The 19,134-nt window shown below is 44.4% G+C and overlaps 2 protein-coding genes across 2 annotated transcripts; both read left to right on the top strand.

Annotated features, from left to right (window-relative positions):
• The first annotated feature begins 47 nt into the window (after window positions 1-47).
• On the top strand, window positions 48-1,439 carry LOC115483039 (translocon-associated protein subunit alpha-like). The gene is made up of 3 exons (XM_030223845.1): window positions 48-164; window positions 487-1,206; window positions 1,274-1,439. Exons 1-3 carry the CDS (start codon window positions 101-103, stop codon window positions 1,396-1,398), a joined length of 909 nt encoding a protein of 302 aa, XP_030079705.1. The 5' UTR covers window positions 48-100; the 3' UTR covers window positions 1,399-1,439.
• A 1,140-nt stretch (window positions 1,440-2,579) lies between these two features.
• On the top strand, window positions 2,580-11,583 carry LOC115483038 (phosphatidylinositol 4-kinase alpha-like). The gene is given in 14 exon segments (XM_030223844.1): window positions 2,580-2,588; window positions 2,730-2,885; window positions 3,157-3,367; window positions 3,439-4,482; window positions 5,142-5,201; window positions 5,565-6,060; window positions 6,133-7,098; window positions 7,643-9,411; window positions 9,606-10,471; window positions 10,473-10,523; window positions 10,617-10,799; window positions 10,801-10,806; window positions 10,873-11,119; window positions 11,198-11,583. Coding segments are annotated over 14 exon segments (6,450 nt in total).
• Window positions 11,584-19,134: the final 7,551 nt, after the last annotated feature.

The raw sequence follows: 19,134 nt of genomic DNA, 5'->3' as shown, positions 1-19,134 counted from the left end.
CGCGTCGGCTGTTAGTTGCTCACGGTGCGATTTAACGGCTTGTCTTTATTTTTTTTGTACACTCGAAACCCATAAGTGAAAGACACAAAATCCAATCGAAATGAAGAACCTTATGTTCTTTCTGCTGCTGGTATTACCCACCATTATTTGCACGTTCAGTGCGCGTAAGTATTGCATTTAATAGAAGCTCTGCAATTGTTGACTTGCCGACAGTCGCAACAACAACGGCGGCGGTGGCGGCGGCAACTACGTGGCATTTGGCCACGACAATTGATAAGGTGACTGCATGGAGGAATGAGCAAAGCCCTTTATATGCACTTATATGAAAGTTGCATGCTTCCACTTTCATACTGAACATCGCATTTTGTTAGCCGCCACCGCTACTGCTGTTACGAGCGAGAGAAAAGTGTTGAGTTGGCAACATTTGCTTGGCTCGATCTTACTCTCATTCATGTGTGCTTGTATATTGCATTGTTGTTGTTGCAGCAAACAAATTTGGTGCTTATGCTGCCGAGGCTGTTGAAGATGATCTAGTTGATGTGGATAGCGAGGAGGGCGCTGTGACAGGCGAAGATGCTGAAGCGGATGATGACTCGGACAGCGGCAGTAGCAGCACCTCTCCCAATGCAGACACCTATCTATTGTTTACAAAGCCCCTGCATACAGCTGGCCAGCAGCTGGATCTGCCCGGTGGCAAGCCCGTTGAGTTTCTGATTGGTTTCACCAACAAGGGCCAGGAGGAGTTTGTCATTGAATCGGTGGAGGCATCCTTCCGCTATCCCATGGACTTCAACTACTTCATCCAGAACTTCTCCGCGGTAGCGTACAACCGTGAGGTGAAGCCGGGCCTTGAATCAACAGTCTCCTACACATTCATGCCATCTGATCAGTTTGCTGGTCGTCCCTTTGGTCTAAACATTGCTTTGGCTTATCGCGATGCCAACGGTATCCAGTACAACGAGGCTGTCTTCAATGAGACGGTGCTAATCTCGGAAGTCGATGAGGGCTTGGATGGCGAAACTTTCTTCCTGTATGTGTTGCTTGCTGGCATCGTTGTCCTGCTGCTGGTTATCGGACAGCAGTACTTGTTGGGCAGCTCTGGCAAGCGCAAGCGTGCCGCTGCTAAGAAGGTCATTGAGACCGGCACTGCCAACGACAGCAACATCGATTACGACTGGGTGCCGCAGGAAACACTCCGTGCGCTGCGTAAGTGCTCTATCTATATATTATTTACGATTTGTCACTTATTATCATTCGGTTATGCCTCACACAGAGAAATCGCCACCCAAGTCGAAAACGCCAAAGACATCGCCCAAGCCAGGTAAACAGGCCAGTCCCAAGGCAAACCAACAGAGCCCCAAACAGCGCAAGGTGAAACGTTCAGCGGGCGACGACTAAAGACTGCACAGCCTGTTAAGCTGCATCTACACACAAAACACACCCACACACCCACGCGCATACATTCATAGAACATCCAAAATATGCTCGCAGTCTAATATTACGGTTAATACTTTTTTTGTCGGTCAATTGCAATTGACAATGTAGAGATTGTTAGTGTTTAGCTCACAAAGTACATCGAAGTGACAGCTAGGGACCGTGCTGATCAAATTTCAAATGATGGTAAAAGTTAGCAAATTGGTTTTTATTTTAATTCACTAAATCTATTATTTTTCGATTCGAACTGCCACTGCTCCACAACATACTCTTAAAAAGAAGCTCCAACTTTGTGCCGCTCCGTATAATTGTCTTCGTTTGTTGAAGATTCTCGGACGCGTGCGAAACCATTCAATTATCAATTATACGATAAATTAAATGGGCATATTATTTTCTTCCGTTAATAGAAAGATCAATGTTTATTTCGTCTGTCTGCTTATGGGCAGAGCACAACAAACTTAGAGTGGAGCTTTCCCAAAAATAAGTAAAAGAAAAATGTGAGAAGTTATAAATAAATTAAATGTACTTTGAATTCGTTGTTTTATTTGCCACAATGATAACTAATTCTCTATTTCCATTCGTCGATGTCAGGATTCTGTGTTATCGGTAAGTATCGAAATAAACGACGGTTAACTAAGCAGACCCTAGAAAAAGAGCTGAAGATTCCATTCAGATCTTCGTAAAATCTTTTCAGTTAAATTTATACAGCTTGTGAATATCCAAAATTAATGCAATAAAAATAAAATCTTAAATTGCACATTTTGTAATAAAGGCATTGCAGAACATTTGTGATGGTTCGTTAAGCTATTGATGTTATCGAGCCCATTTCAAAATACATAAGCATAATTGAATAGGCAACAAAGTTGCAATAATTCATTACTATGCTTTATATTATTAATATTGCTATTCATATAAATCGTTCGAATAAAAATGAATGATTTTTGTGTTTGATTGTTTTTGTGGAGTATTTCCTCAGCGGTGGAGCAGAAGTCGCTGTTAACTCATCTGTTGTCTGTTAAGTCGACTATTTAGCTTTTACATAAACTACTCATTGGCAACAACTCTAGCAGTTGATACTTTCGATAGCTGCATGTAGTACTCGATACTTTCGATAGCAAAACAATAAAAGTTTCGAACGATTGACGATGACGAACGTTTAATGAGAAATATTTAAACAAATTAAATTCATCATTAACGAAATAAAGTGTAGATACAGTGCGTGCGCTTGCATCCATTGCCGATTACGTGCATTTGAGCCACCAGGCGACTCAAAGTCGCGGTTGCCGTCACCATAGACCGTCACGTCGACGTTTTGCAGTCGCCGAGTCGGAGGCCATCCCACATTTGACAGAGGCGTAAAGATGACCGCCTCGGACAAGTATACGTATCAGCGGACTGTGCTCTGCTTAGCGCGCGTGCTGGCTGGCATACGGCCCACCCCTTGGGACAAGGTCGGTGTAGACAGGGGTGTGTTATGCTTGGTTGGTTGATGTTGACAGTGTTTGTTTGATGGAATGCGAAGGGTGGGGGACAGGCCGCAAATTGAAAATCGAATTTTCGCGCAACTAAAGTTGACCTTGGGCGCAACAGACATGCGTATAGTGATGACGTTGCCTTAGAAAAAGGTCTCTGAGGGGGGAGAAGAGGATGTTTTTAACTGTTATTATTGACTGCCTGCCCCTGCTTATCTGTAATATTGCATATTGCATACTGTCGTCACAGGTGCAGACATTGTTCCGCTACTGTCCGCAGGAGAATGCATCAGGCGTCTTTTGCTTGGACTCCAGAGCGCAAGATGCGGTCATCGCATTGGGCATTTACTTCCTGGAAGGCGGCTGCCAGCATGAGTCACAGATAGTGCCCTATCTGCTGCGTTTGGCCAAGAGCCTGCCCAAGGCACGAATACACGATGAGCGTAATAGCAAAGTCGAGCGTAAGTGCAAACCATAAACCAATATTCTCTAAATAAAATCTAATCAACTGGTGTCCATTGGACGTATGCAGGTGTACGCATACCCGCAGCAGAGAAATTTAGTTTCTGCTTGAACACGATGCTCTCGGACATAGCCGCCAAGTGTCCGGATTTGCGAGAGGAGATCATTCTCAACCAGGTGGAAACGCTGGGCACGCTTGCTAATATTGTGAAGCCCAGCAAGGATACGAGCAACTCCACACCATCGCCTATAGTTCTGTGCAATGCGACGGTGCCGCTGCTCTTTGGTTTGGCTCGATCGATGGGTCGCTATGCCAGCAACAATCCACCGTTGTTGTGTCGCATATTTCCGCCCGAACAGCTGCCCATACAGCGCGCCAGCGCCGGCGGCAATGGCCACTGTGGCGCCGGTGGCTCATTCAGCAGCAGCGAACGACTGGCGACCACGCAATTTCGACCAATCATACCCCGTTCAATGTCGGGCAGCCTGGCCCACAGTAGCATCCAGGCTGATGAAAGTCGTATGCGTTCAGCGGTCAGCAAGCAAAAGCCATCACTGCAAAGCTACTTCTCGGTACCCTACGATCCGCGCACCCACTTCTTTACACGCTATGGCTCCAGCTTTAATCAGTTTCCGCACATGCGTGTCAACCTGTGCGAATCGCCTGGCAAAACTGGTCCGAAGCAGCTGTACCGTGTGCCGCCATTTCCCATACAGCATCTGCAGACCATCTTTGCGGTCTCCAAGAAGCTGCTAACCAAAGACACGCTAGAGTATTTGGATGAGCTGGGCAGCGATATATTCTCGATGCATTTGAAAAATGGCAATTGCTACAAGAGCTTCTCGGAGATGCTGAATCTGGTGTTGGTCACACTGTTGCGGGAGCTGCTGCAGCATCAGATCGATCTGCCTACACCCTTCACCAAGGATGTTCAGGAGTTTGTCAAGCGTCTCTTTCTGAACGGCCAAACGGAGCTGCAAAACAAACAGCAGGACCAGGAGCGCGAACGTCGCGAAGAGAACGGCATTGCTGTCGTCAACAAGTACAAGATCAATGTGATGGCCAATGCAGCCTGTGTGGACCTGCTCGTCTGGGCCATACGCGACGAGACGGGTATGTGAACTAACTCAACGCAGGCGTCTTCATGTCAACTGCGATTTCTATTATTTAATACTTGGACAGGTGATAAAAGTATATTTGTGTGCGGTTTGTCTGCATTCGATTTGCGTTTAGAGCCAACTTGAACATCCTAAATTTGCACAGAACTCAAAGCAGAGCAACAATTCTCTATGACAGAAAACCCGACAAGAGACTGACAAACATGGATATATATAATTCTATATATCTGGTACCAATACTTAGGTCTCAGACAAGGTTCAGTTTGAAGCAATATCAAGATCTAAGCCCTTAAATAGACAAATAGGCTGTAATCTATTGTAGACGTTGCTTTGTTAGCCGAGCTCATTCAAAGGGTTGGCCCAAGATGTGAACAAGGCGATACGATATTATTATGGATATATATATGATATAATATAGATCAGTTTAGATGCCTCTGACTGTATTTATTGGTTTGTGATCGAAGCTATGCTGCATCGGAGAAGACAAATCTGGAAAAATTGTTTATTTCAATTATGATTTATGATTATGAATTATGATTTGTATTATTTATATTATCACACTGTAAGGGTATATATGTGGCTTCGGTGTGCCGAGGATAAATTTGATTTCTTTGGTTGCTTTCTTTTGAGTTCCGATACGGAATATTTTTACAGTTGACGTCGACTATAACGTGCCGTCCTTGCAAAATGGCTTGCATTTTTTATTGAAGAAAGGTCAGGAGCAGTTCCTGTCGCATTCCCAACACCACTTTCACCTCCAACTCCACTCCCTACCCGCTCCCTCCACAGTTCTAATTAATTTGTTTTTTTTTAATTAATTGTTAATTTTATTATTTTGATTATCGAGTTTTGTGTTCGAGCTCGTTGGCTATCGCGGCATGCACACGAGTATCATACGATTTGAAAGGGATCGCAAGATGATTCCAGAGAGATCATTTGATCATTGCATGTTGCTGCTCTACTTTCCCAAATGTTGAGGTGCTCTTGTCACTGTTTATGTTTATATATCCTACATTCTGTTGTTCTTTGCTCTTTATATAGTTTTCTAATCGTTTGCATTTCAACAACACTCCACAGAGGCGGACAAGCTGTGCGGACGCTTGTCTCAGAAGCTGAATCTGGTGCTCAGCCATAAGATCGTTATGGATCATATGCCGCTGCTGATGGTCTGCTTGGAGGGCTTGGGCAAGCTGGCACAGAAATTTCCGAACATTGCCGGCACATCTATATCGTATTTACGCGACTTTCTCGTCGATCCCAGTCCGATATTGGGCAAACTGCATGCGCATGCCATGCAGACGATGGCTCTGCAGAAGAAGGAGAAGGAGCTGACGCCATTCAAAATAGTTGTACAGCACTCGGATTCGCGTTCGATTGTCGACATCTTTGGCGATAATCAGAAACAGCCCGGCACCGGTCGCAGCGGCTATGCGGCCTTCGAGGCACTGCGTGATGCTGCAATTGAGAATCTATCGATTGCTCTACGTGCAGCCCATACGCTCGACCAGTTCTGTGTTCCCGCTCTGGTGGCAAACGTATCAAATCGTCTCTTCACGGCAGAGAAGCACGAGAGGTAACTTCACAATATATATATATATATCTATACGAAGAGGGCATACCTAAGCTGATCGGTCTTTCTCCTTAGCGAATCGACTCTAGTCAGCCTGAATATTATTGTGATGCTGGGCCATGTGGCTGTGGCGCTGAAGGACACCTCGAAGACAACCCAGAATATATTGCAGTTCTTCATACAGCGCTTCTGCAAGGTGCCGTCGGAGCAGAATGCATTGATTGTCGACCAGCTCGGCTGCATGATCATATCGCAGTGTGAAACGCACATTTTCGATGAGATCATGAAGATGTTTTCGCGCGTCACGGTGCAGTCTGCATCGCTGGCATACACCTCAGATCCGGAGCATCGGAAGCAGTTCCATCATGTGTCGGATGCTGTAGTCAATGCGCTTGGCAACATTGCGGCCAACATACAGGGCGACTCGGAGATGCTTGAGCTGTTGGGCAAACTGTTGGAGCTGTTTGTACAAATTGGACTCGATGGCGAGCGCTCGTATGACAATACACCGGGTGCCCAAAAGGCTAGCTCACGTGCCGGCAACTTGGGCATGCTTATACCAGTCATCGCTGTGCTCATGCGCCGCCTGCCACCCATTAAGAATCCGCGCCAGCGCCTGCATAAGCTCTTTCGGGACTTCTGGGCCTACTGTGTGGTCATGGGCTTCACAAATGCTCGCCTCTGGCCAGCCGATTGGTATCAGGGCGTGCAGCAAATAGCTGCCAAATCGCCGCTGCTCATCTCCCAAACGGCACACAAATCGGATATGCGCGAACTCAACTATACGCTGGCCATCAAAAGCGACTCGGTTAACGAGCTGCGCAGCCAGATCCTGATGCTGCTCGAGAACTCCTCCGACAATGTGGCCGCTTCCATTAACAAGCTTAGCTTTGCCCAATGCACGTACCTGCTCAGTGTCTACTGGCTGGAGATGCTGCGCGTTGAGAACGCAGACGAGCCCAGCCTGGAGCCCATATTGAGCTACCTCTGTGACACGGCACTCCAAAAGGACAAAACGGGCATTTGGCAGTGCGTCAAGTGGTAAGACAATACTGAGTCTGACGGGATCAGATCGGGTCAATCAGCAATCAATGTCGCAGTTTCCTATTTGAAAAGCTATGCTTCTTCGAGTAAAACGGGATGTTAAGCTATCATTCAATCAACTCTTATAATTCCAATGGATTCTCTATAAGTTTAGTTCTTATTGCTTATTTCTTACTGATGCGTAACCTACCATAGTCTATTAAAATTTGTTGTTCCCTTCAAGGCAGTTCAAGTGGGAGGAGGCTTGACGTGTTACTAAAATTCTATAGATAGGCTGAGCTGATTCACATATGTTAAGCCGTCTGTCTGTCCGTCCAGTGGTCACGCTAACTACAAAGCAAATTAAGAATATTTTTCCAATATCTTATTACATTAGCTTAGTCTTGTATATATACATACACATTATAGAAGTTTGTATACAAACGCATGATTGAAAAGGCAGCGAAGGGCAGGGTATATGCTAGCGTATCACTCCCGAGTAGAGCAGTCTTGATTGTTGTCTCACAAGCTTCGTAACAGATGTAATTATTTCTCATTCTAGTGTGGCGGATCAGGTGTTCGAAAAGTTCCGCAATGTGCTGTATGCCCACGACGAGATCAGGGAGAAGGTGCTGGAATCGCAGGCCACGCTGCTGCTGGTCTACTTCAATCATATACACAAGCAGATCCAACTTGTGGCGGATCAGTATCTGTCGCAGCTGGTGGATCGTTTTCCGCATCTGCTGTGGAATCGCCGTGTGTTGTGGTGCATGCTGGACATTTTGCAGCTGCTGGCGTATTCACTGTCGCTGGATCCCAATGAAGAGACGCCCACGTTGCGTGTCGTGTCGACTCCGTATACGCTGCAATTGATGGACTCGCTGCCGGCGCGCGAGCTGCGACTCAAGGACTTCGCCGATCGCTGTCAGGGCATTGTGAACGAGGCCATGAAATGGGCGCCTCGCTCGACACGCTCCCATTTGCAGGAGTATCCCAATCAGATACCCACGCCCGTGCTAGCCCATCACAGTGGTCTGGCACTAGCATTCGACTCGGTGGTGAACAGCAGCACCCTGCATCCGGGCAACACGCTGAGCACGCTCAGCAAGCGGCCCAGTTGCGTCAACTCGGATACGCCGCGCTTTGTCTCCGTGCTCTGCTTGCGCAGCAAATACGCCGGCGAAATAAGCGGCCTGCTGTCCGTGCTGAGTGAGCAGGACAAGGTTGGCCTGGCCGATCGACTGGTCAGCGACGTGTGGGGCGCCTGTGCCGAGAAGAGCGACGCAAGGCACCGCGGCGCCTTGTGGCGTGCCACCGCCTACCTCATCATCTGTGCAGAGATCGACCGCAAGCTGTTGCATGCGGTGGCCAGCTCGCAGCTAGAGCTCTTCACAGAGTCCGCCATGGAGACCGCTGTCGAGTGTTGGCAATGGGTGCTGACGGCACGGCAAGATCTCGAGCTGTGCTTCATACAGGAAATGGTGAGCGCGTGGCAGACAACGTTCGAGAAGCGCATGGGTCTGTTTGCCTGGGAAGTGGAAGTCACGCATCCGCTGGCTGCCTACGAGGGCTGCAAGCTGATCAGCAAGCCTATATTGATAGCGCCGCATCTGATCTGGCTGCAGCTGCTCTCCGAAATGGTGGACACGGCCAAATACTGCAATCGCGACAAGGTGGAAATGTTCTGCCTGCTCTTGCATCGCTGTCTGCCCATCCTGAAGAGCAGCCGACAGAATCGACAAGTCGCCACCGTTGGCTGTCGCTTCAAGCTGCTGCAGTGCGGCCTGTCCCTGCTCCAGGGCAACACGATACCCAAATCATTGGCGCGCAACATATTGCGCGAACGCATCTACTCCAATGCCCTCGACTATTTCTGTGGCCCGCCCACCTGCCCGAACCAGAGCCGAGAGCAGCTGCTGGAGGATATACTCATATTGCTCAAGTTCTGGCAGACGATGCGCAGCGAGAAGAAGCACCTGGTTACCTCGGAGGTGGGCGACTATGATATCACCAGCGCCTCGGTCAGCTCAACGCAGATGCTGGCAGTACGCAACAATCCGGAGACCGCATCACTTATCAGCGGCGGCGCTGACTACGCGCGCTCCATGAGCGCCACAGGGAATACGGGTGGATGGTATAACACCATACCGCATTCGACGTCGACATTGTCGAAGCGCTCGAACCGCTCGAAACGGCTGCAATATCAAAAGGACTCATACGACAAGGACTACATGAAGAAACGCAATCTAATTCTCGAGCTGCTGGCCGTCGAATTGGAGTTTCTGATTACCTGGTACAATCCGAACAGTCTCACCGATTTGATAGTGCCAGGTAAATGCTGATCTATGCTTATCTATGTATCTGTAAGGGAGACCATGAGACCTTTAAGTTCTATGATCTTAACCACATATTGCTCTCTACATTCTGTGCATGTTGTGTCTCCCTCGCTCTATCTTTTATGTGCCTCTCGCTTTATACGATATTCGTAAATGATGTGCGACTGTTTCTGTATCTTCTCTCTGCAGGCGAGGAACAGATCACGGAGTGGCGCAGTCGTCCGTATAAGCCAAATGTGTGGCGTGACTATGCGCGCTTGGCGTGGTGCTATAATCCGGCTCTGGCTGTCTTTTTGCCGCAGCGCATCAAGAATGCGGAAACCATTGACGAGGAGGTGTCGCGTTTGGTCTGCTCAGACCCGATTGCCGTGTGTCATATACCCGAGGCCCTGAAGTACTTGTGCACCACCAAGAACTTGCTGCAGGAGAGTCCCGATCTGGTCTACATACTGTCCTGGTCGGCGGTGACGCCCATACAGGCGTTGTCCTACTTCTCACGGCAGTATCCTTCGCATCCGCTAACTGCTCAATATGCGGTCAAGACGTTGAGCTCATATCCAGCCGAATCGGTGCTTCCATATATACCGCAATTGGTGCAGGCGCTGCGCCACGATACGATGGGCTATGTAGTTGAGTTCATCAAGAACATATCGAAGCGATCGCAGATTGTGGCCCACCAGCTCATTTGGAATATGCAAACGAACATGTACATGGACGAGGATCAGCTGCATCGCGATCCCAACTTGTATGAGGCATTAGATCTGCTGTCGCAGAACATAATTGGCTCCTTCTCCGGTGCCGCGAAACGTTTTTATGAACGTGAATTTGATTTCTTTGGCAAAATCACGGCCGTCTCCGGCGAGATACGCTCCTTTCCCAAAGGCAGTGAACGCAAGAACGCATGCTTGGCAGCTCTCAATCGGATCAAGGTGCAATCCGGCTGCTATTTGCCATCCAATCCAGAGGCAATGGTGCTGGATATTGAGTATAGCAGCGGCACACCCATGCAGAGTGCTGCTAAGGCGCCGTATTTGGCACGTTTCCGCGTCTATCGGCTGTGGCATCACCGAGCTAGAGACACGCGCCATGGAGGTATCTAATAACCCGGTGAGTCACCATCTCTCTATCTCGCTCGGTTTCATTCAGTCTTCACTGCTCACACTCATTCGGTTTTCGATTCTCTGTCTTATGCATGCACAGAACTCACAGGAGGATGCGCACATGACGCTCGGCGTGGAGTCGTGGCAGGCGGCCATTTTCAAAGTGGGCGACGATGTGCGCCAGGACATGCTGGCCCTGCAGGTGATCACCATATTCAAGAATATCTTTCAGCAAGTGGGCCTGGATCTGTTTCTGTTCCCCTATCGTGTTGTGGCCACAGCAACCAGGCGTAAGTTTTGGCAAAACAGATCAAGCATTGGAGAGCTAGTAATAATAATGATTTATCTTGTTGCAGTGCGGCGTCATTGAGTGTGTGCCCAATGCGAAGTCGCGCGATCAGCTTGGCAGGCAAACAGACTCCGGCCTATCCGAGTACTTCCAGCATCAGTATGGCGACGAGAGCTCAAGGAGTTTTCAGGCAGCGCGAGCCAATTTCGTTAAATCAATGGCCGCCTATTCGCTAATTGGTTATCTGCTGCAGATCAAGGATCGTCACAATGGCAATATCATGATCGACAAGGATGGTCACATCATTCACATAGGTACACAAATAGTTATATATATATATGTGTGTGTCTATATATATATTCGCAACTTAAACTCTTACATTTCTGCGCTAGATTTTGGCTTTATGTTTGAGTCGTCGCCGGGCGGCAACATTGGCTTCGAGCCGGATATGAAGCTAACCGACGAGATGGTCATGATAATGGGCGGCAAAATGGAGGCACCGGTCTTCAAATGGTTCTGTGAGCTGTGCGTGCAAGCCTTCTTGGCCGTACGACCGTATCAGGATGCGATCGTATCCCTAGTCTCGCTAATGCTCGACACTGGACTACCCTGCTTTCGCGGCCAGACGATTAATCTGCTGAAGCAGCGTTTCGTGGCTACAAAGAACAACAAGGAGGCGGCTGCCCACATGCTGGCTGTTATACGCAATTCATACCAGAACTTACGTACGCGTACCTACGACATGATCCAGTACTATCAGAATCAGATACCCTACTAGTGGATTAGTTGGATAATTTTGGATTTTAGGATTTGGTGTTTTTGGGTCTTATGTGGGATGTCATGTTAGCCAAATGCTGTATTATTATAGTAATATTATTATTGTTTTTTATGTGTATTATCATTTTTTATGTCTTTTTGCGTTTCTGTTTTGTATTTAATAGCTGTTAAATTTTTCGAAGATTTTACGATGCATACTAAATGAATTATAGGGCAATATGTTGTACAATGTATTTGTTACCTACATATATACGTATACAAAAAAAACATACATGCATACATACATACTTATATACGATACTAACGATAAAACACGGGCCCCATATTTCGAGTTGGCCAAATATTTCCATATACAAAACATACTTATTTAACTACTTGTAATCATAACCACTGTGTAATTGTAATATCCACATACATTTTCTCCTCGTTCGGAGAAAAGAAAAAAAACCTATTCCAATTGCGTTTAACAATTTCTGTTGTGTAATTTGAATTTGCGCTTAGATTTTGTGCTGTTGACGCCGTTTAACAGAGTAACTTCATACTTAGCAGAAGTGCTATCGACGTCCGTTAAGGCACAGTTGCTTCATGGCCAGTGTTGGAAAACGATAGTTGAAAGAAGAAGCATACGGGCTGGCAGCCAGAAAGAATAGCAGCAAAGAAGCTAAAAGTACGCCTACAATATCGAATAATTATCGTGCAATGTTCTTTTCATTATCATTCGTCCGCTTTAGCACTTCATTCGTCGTTTAGTTGCTTCTCATACACGAACGAACGTGAACGTGGAACGCGCGGCGCATATTATTTTTCGTTTAGTGAAAGTGTAAGTAGTGTTGGCTTGCTGTGGTTGTTGTAGCAGCAGTAGCGACGTTTTGTGCACAATACACACACGGCCGCCATATTAAAATGGCAAAAAAGGTAGTCGATAAAAAGCAAACGCATAATATACAATACTCTCAAGTTCTGGTCCAAATGTTGTACAACTACAACATAACATGAAACTACCAACCAACGTGTGTGTGAGAACAGCGAAAGTAATTAGAACGAAAACGAAGCAAACGTAAATGAAATGTACGAAAATAAAGCAAAACCCAATGGCAATAGCAGCGAGAAGTGTTGCGCGTGAAGAAGCAGCAGCGCATAGGTAGAGCGAATAAAGCGAATAAAAAAGAAAAGAAACTCAATTAATTGAAGCAAAACCGAACGAAAAGTGCCATTCATTAAAAAAATAACTGAAAAATAGATGAAAATCGGTGTTAAAGTGCCGCTAACATACATATGAAAATCTTGTACAATTTCTGTTGTACAAACAGCGATTCTTTTTTTTTTCACTACGACACAACGAATAAAAGTATATACGGAAGCAAGGTGTATAGCGAAAGACGAAACGAAACGAAAAAAAGGCAACGGCAGCGGGTTCGCGCTCTCTGTATATATATATATATTATATATATTTATATATATGTGTACATATACATATATATTTATATAAGTATGTGTGTGTGCTAGTATGTGTGCGTTCAAGTATGTTTGCGTGTATATGCATGTGTTAGAGAGTGTGTGTCGCTACGTGTAGCCGTGTGCGTGAGGCGGCGGCGGCGGCCGCAACAGCAGTAGCTGAAAGAAAGCAGTGAAGAAATATGTATGTGGAAAAGAAAAGAAAGAAATGATAGCAGCCGCAAAACGAAAGAAAAGTTATACATTTTATATATGTACAGACATATGCACATACTAAAGTATGCATGTATATCGTACATAAATAATAAGCAATTCTAGCAGCGAATTTTTTTTCTACTTATTTTTTGTTTTTGTGGTCAGTGAGCGAACTGAGTAAAACATTCAAAGTAGTACGCACAGACATACAAACACACAAACATATTCTCGCATAAACTCACACACACATACTTACCAATGCAAAAGAAAAAATTGCGTTACACAAGCAACCCCTTTACCTCTGCGCCGCCTCATCCTTGTTTTGCTCATAGAGCACGAACAAGTGCCTTAATCAGCGTGCGTGAGTGCGTGAGTGTGTAAGAGTGTTCGTGAGCGTGCGGGATTATGCGTTTGTGCTATTTAATATACATATATATTATATACAACAAATTTATAATTGAGCATTCATTTTTTTTTGTTTGTTAAGTGATTTTTTTTACATAGATGAAATGAATTATCAAGTCAAAATTGACTAAACATTGATTATGTATTTGCGCGTTAATGTTAACCACTGTGCACGGTGGCAAGTGTTATTCGGATAGAATGAATTGTGAAACAACTAAAAATTAGCAACACACACACGCTTATATTACTAATTCCTTTTTTTATTATAATGCGCTGCAATGGAAATGAAACGAAATAGAATATGAATAAAGGGAATAACATGAATCAATTTTGTTATGTTATTCGACTTGTTTATTGCCAAACCTAAAAAGTTGGTCTTTGATAAATCGGAATCGGTACCATTTCAGTAATTTGTTCGTTCCTGTTGTTAATTAGTTTGAATTAACAAGTAAAAGCAGTTATTCATATGTATATGATTTATATATTAGTGGCTATTGTGATTCAGAATATTTGGTTAAAGTTCAAGGTTATTCAATGTTCTAGTGTTGCTACCACTGTGCCATATATTGCGGATGCGCTGGATTTAATGTTTGAATGGGCCGGTCAAAGGGAATTCAATTAAATTAAACGAATTCGGTGCGAATTTGTTGCTGTCAGTCAGCCCAGTCATTGTGTGGCAAAGTGCAGTTAGCGAGATGCACATACACGCTTACGCACACAGTCGCACTTACAACTAGACACACACTTACATTCACGCGGGCAATGTAAGCCAGAGTTGTCAACTTGCATTGCACGTGTGCATGAGAGCAAGAGCTAAATCAAGTGCGAGTGCGAGTGGGAGAGTGAGAGTGAGTGGCCCCTCTGCTTGACAACGGCGTCGTTCTGAATTTTTTTTATAACCATTTGCAATTTTTTCCTAGCTACAGCTGTTTCCATGCACGTTCTCTCTTCAGCGTACCTGTGTGTGTATGTGCATGTGTGTGTGATTGTTTGTTGAATGTGTAGGCTGGCAACACTTTTACGCCTGCGTTGTCCTTCGCCTGCGCGTGACATTCCGATACTTTGTACACATTTGCACGCCGCAAACGTTTATCGATTATTCAACGGAGCAGTCCGCTTTGGATCTTCCGTTTTTCTATGTGTGTGTGAGTGGGGATTTTGTTTGGCTTTTTCATAGTTTCCTTCAAATCGATTGGGCACCATCATCAGTGTTGAAAAGCAGCACTAGTTGCGTCCATTTCAGCACCGCCAATTGGTCACCCAACGTATGTATGTGGGCAGAGCTGCCTCTGCCTGGCTGCAGCCGCAGCAGCAGCAGTCAAAGGCGAATGTAAAATTCGAGAGTTCAGTCAACGCTGACGCCGCCGCCTTGACGCTGGCGTCCTATGCTCCGCGTGTTTTTCGTGTTAATCATTTCGATGAACGTCGCCAGTGAGCCAGTAGTGCAAACCCTCGAAGTTTATTTTTTCCGCTGTTTTTTGTTTTTTTTTTTTTTTTTTTGTTTTTACTTCTCTTAATCGATGTGAAATGTGCTTGTGAAATGTAGCACTTATTGTTGTATTTCTTTGTTTGGTTGGTTGTTCGGTCGGTCACTCTGTCAGTTAGTCAGCTGCTGGTGCTGCTGCGGCTGCTTACATAATTGCTGCATTTTGAATGCGTATGCCTAGGTGTTATTGTTAGCGTATGTGTGTGGATAAGCTATTTGTGGTAATTGCTAGTCACATCGGTATAACACAATAACAACAACAACAGCTGCTCGCTACTAACTTTTCTTTCGATTACTTTTATCAACTGCTCTAACTGTTGTAGGAAAAGCGCCAATTCAGCGGTTTTAGCGATAAAAGAGGTCCAAGTCTTTGCATATTTGGTTAGGTGTGGAACAATAAAACATTGAAGGGGAACACCCATAATAAAGTTTGAAAATCAAAAATGCTAAATGATTATTTATTGAAGGTTATAACAATTGTTTGCTTGAAATTATTAACGTAAAATTTGTACTTCATTATTTTCGTGTCTCTGAATAGATTTGAGGTGTTCTTGGTTGACTTGGGTAAATCTATTTCAGAGTATTATATAGTATTAGTATTATCTATATACAGCCCATGAAATATCTGGTCAAAATTTGATATAAAACTAAATTAAATTGGAAAAATTGGCATACTGATGTGATCCGGAACTGAATCTAAGAGGGCATCAATGGTTTCCAACTACTCTCTCTCTCTCTCTTTCGAGCGATCAGCTGTTTAGGAATCGAAAGAAATTTTAAGTCGCCATTTGAATTGTGGGCCCCCTTGCTTATCGGAAGGTATTTCGTTTTTGATATCTGCTGATAGAGACCACAAAGTTTATTGTTGTCGCCTTCGCCAACCCATAGCTCTCAACATAAATTTCCAAATTCGTCACACCTGATACTTGCCAGTTCGCGCTAAGATTATTATTATCTAGCTACTTGTTTTAACTTCCACAACTTTACGATATATATTTCCCTAGATTTTTGTTCAAGCGTTCAATGTATTATCTTATTATTATATATCTACTGTCGTACAAAATGTATTCATTGAAAACTGAATCTCTCTGAACAAATCAAGAGAGAACTTCGACAGAAACTATTAATTTAATTTATAGTATTTGCAAATGTTTGTTTACGAGCTATAAACATAGATACGATATATCATATGTTTATTTAATTTTGCAGTTTTCAACACCGTGCAGAGAAAATCATATCTATAAATGTTATCATATATCAAATGTCGGTCCTAAACTTTGTTTCTGGCATTAAATGTGTGTTGTTTGATGAAGATGGCATTAAATCTTTCCAGCACTGTCAAAAGTGATGCCTTTTATATATATATCTATATATATTTATATTTATATATGTATATATTTATATTTGTATATGTATATATTTATATTTATATATGTATATATTTATATTTATATATGTATATATTTATATTTATATAATATACGTTTGATCTTTTGGTTACTTACATTGTCCGTTTGTTTGCTTGAAAGTATCTACGGTATATATAGATAAAATCTAAGAAGTTTGACCCATTTCCAACCCTGTCAAAGTAGATACATTTATAACTAAGTATTGTAAAATGCTTGACCTTAATCTTTGCTGCAGGCAACTACTGCTTGGCTTGCTTCGGCATTAGCGAACAGGCCTACGTCTAATTGCAAAGAGAGAGACTAAGAGGAGAGAGAGAGATGTAATGCAGTCATAATTCGTAGCTTGCTTTTCGGCGTTGGACAGCAGATGGCTCAGATCTTGCTTTGCTGCGGCCCAGATATGTTCATTCATTGGTTAAATGGAATGCAAAACGTTTTTCGCTTCGCGCGTGTGTCAATAAATAAGACGACTAAAAATACGTGCGAAAAGAAAGAAGAGGAAGAGGAGGATGAGCAGCAACACAACAATTTGAAAATATGACACGCGCGCGGAGGCGTTACCCCAGCCACCCACATTGGGCCTCTCTCAAAAAAACGCACAAACCAAAAAGAAGAAACAGAAAGCAAATAAAGTGGCACAGAGAAGAGAGCAGGCTCAATGGAGTGGGACAGAGCAGCACGAGTAAATCGTCTGCTAGTTCTGTATGTGTGGTTTATTGTTTGTTTTCTTGTATTGACTGCGTCTTAAATTCAATTAAGCAACTAAAGCAAATCGAATTGCCGAATTGGATGGCTATCGTATACACACAGTCTATCACTTCTGGCTTCTCTCTCTTTCTCTCTCTTAGTCTCTCTGTCGCTCTTTCTCTTAGCCTCTCTCTCTCTCTCTCTCGCAGTTTGTCTTTCAGTTGACGTTGCCAAAATGTTTTCCATGTCGCTTTTAACCTTGATGATTTGCTTTTTCGGCAACGTGGCAGTTAAAAAAAGAGAAACAAGGAGAGGCAAAGAGCAAGTGAGAGACAGAGAGTGGAAGGGAGAGAGAGCGAACGAGTCAGTGCTGGAGAGGAGAAGAAATGGATTGGCTTCGACTGCTTGCAAATATTTATTGGCAGGTGTCATAGCATACTTTTTGGAGTGTGCCTAAGAAGATGAGTCGCCGGCGACCCTTATCGCCCGCCAGCTCTTGGCATGATTTAGCAGCGTATCTCCTCGTCGGGCATTTCATTGGCTTGTCATTTTTGGCTCATCGATTTTATTTTGGCGCCAGAAGAACCAGGCGGTCAGAAATCGATCCAATGTGTGTGTTAAACGTATATTTGTTTTGACTTGAACTCAAATTGAAATATAAGTGTAAGACGTATGTGATATATGTATTAACTTTAACAAAGGAATAAAAACCTACTAAAGAAGAACACTTGAAAAAATCTTAGTGAAACTTTATTATTGTCTGACAGCAATTTCAAGTCCTGATGAAAATGAGCTCATGACGGCGGCAGCGTTGCGATGACACTATTGTTGACATACCAATATATATACACACACACACGCATTGCTCCGCTGCGCCATTTGCGTTGTTTTGTGGGTCAAATGGCTGCCGCAATACGGTGAAGACAACGTTGTCTCTAGCTACGGGGCCACAGCGAGCAACGCCATCATTCTTACGGCTGACAACGCGCACACACACACGCACGTGCAGAAGCACTCACTTACACATACAGAAAGCTATTCAGCTCGTCAGCCATGTTAACGGCTTGCAATACCGTTGTTTGTTTTATGTATTTTGATCAAATATATTGCACGAGACGCTTCTGTATTGGTTTACGTGTGTGTGTGTGTGTCCGCAAGTCATAAATTTTTGGTGACTTGCCTCTCGCGCGCACGGATTCCCTTCCACTCTCCCACTATACCGCTTTATTGGTGCTCTAGTTAATTTAAAATGGTGTCATTCTCAGATAAGCTTGCTCTCGCTCACTTGTTCGGTCGTCTGCCCATCTCCCTCTATCTCTTTGATTTACTCTTTGCCTTGCCCCTGTGGCACTCTTCATGCATGCATTTAATGCACTACTCTAGCTGACAATTAGCTAGACACTCAATTACTCACCCCAATCTCTCTGTCTGTTGGATGTTTTGACATGCACAAGGGCTAAGCAATTTTAGCGGTAAATTGAATCTGTTCGTGCATTTTTCCTGTTTTATAGCATACGCAGTGGCGCTATGGGCTCTGCTGATGCTGCTGCTGCTGAAAGAGACTTGCCGGCGTCAGCTGTCAACGACGGCCTTTTGAAACGGGGGTCAATCAGGAAGGCCTTTTAGGACAGCCACGCCCGATGCACTTATTGCATGTGAACTGACCAAAAAAAATCTATTGGTCACTCTCATGCAGTAACAAAAGAAAGAAAGGGAAACAGAGATAGACAGAATGCATTTGACGTATATGTGTGTGTGTTTGCCTGCCTGTGTGCGTGGTTGTGCTTTATTGCTAGCAATTTATTTTCGTGACAGCCAACAGCAACAAGAACAGTAGTAGTAGTAGCAACATTGTTTTTGCCTCACTTCACTTATGCCCCTGTTTAAGTTCTATTCCGTTTGCCCGTTTTTTCTT

The sequence above is a fragment of the Drosophila hydei genome, unplaced genomic scaffold, assembly GCF_003285905.1.
Source record: "Drosophila hydei strain 15085-1641.00,03,60 unplaced genomic scaffold, DhydRS2 tig00000313-arrow-arrow-pilon, whole genome shotgun sequence".
Lineage (NCBI taxonomy): Eukaryota > Metazoa > Arthropoda > Insecta > Diptera > Drosophilidae > Drosophila > Drosophila hydei.
Note: the sequence above shows the minus strand (reverse complement) of the source record. Positions and strands in the feature narration are given on the sequence as shown.

Coding starts and splice junctions, on each gene's coding strand:
- LOC115483039 (XM_030223845.1), top strand. CDS start 101: ATGAAGAACCTTATGTTCTTTCTGCTGCTGGTATTACCCACCATTATT. Junction 165..486: donor TATTTGCACGTTCAGTGCGC/GTAAGTATTGCA, acceptor TTGTTGTTGCAG/CAAACAAATTTGGTGCTTAT. Junction 1,207..1,273: donor GGAAACACTCCGTGCGCTGC/GTAAGTGCTCTA, acceptor TGCCTCACACAG/AGAAATCGCCACCCAAGTCG.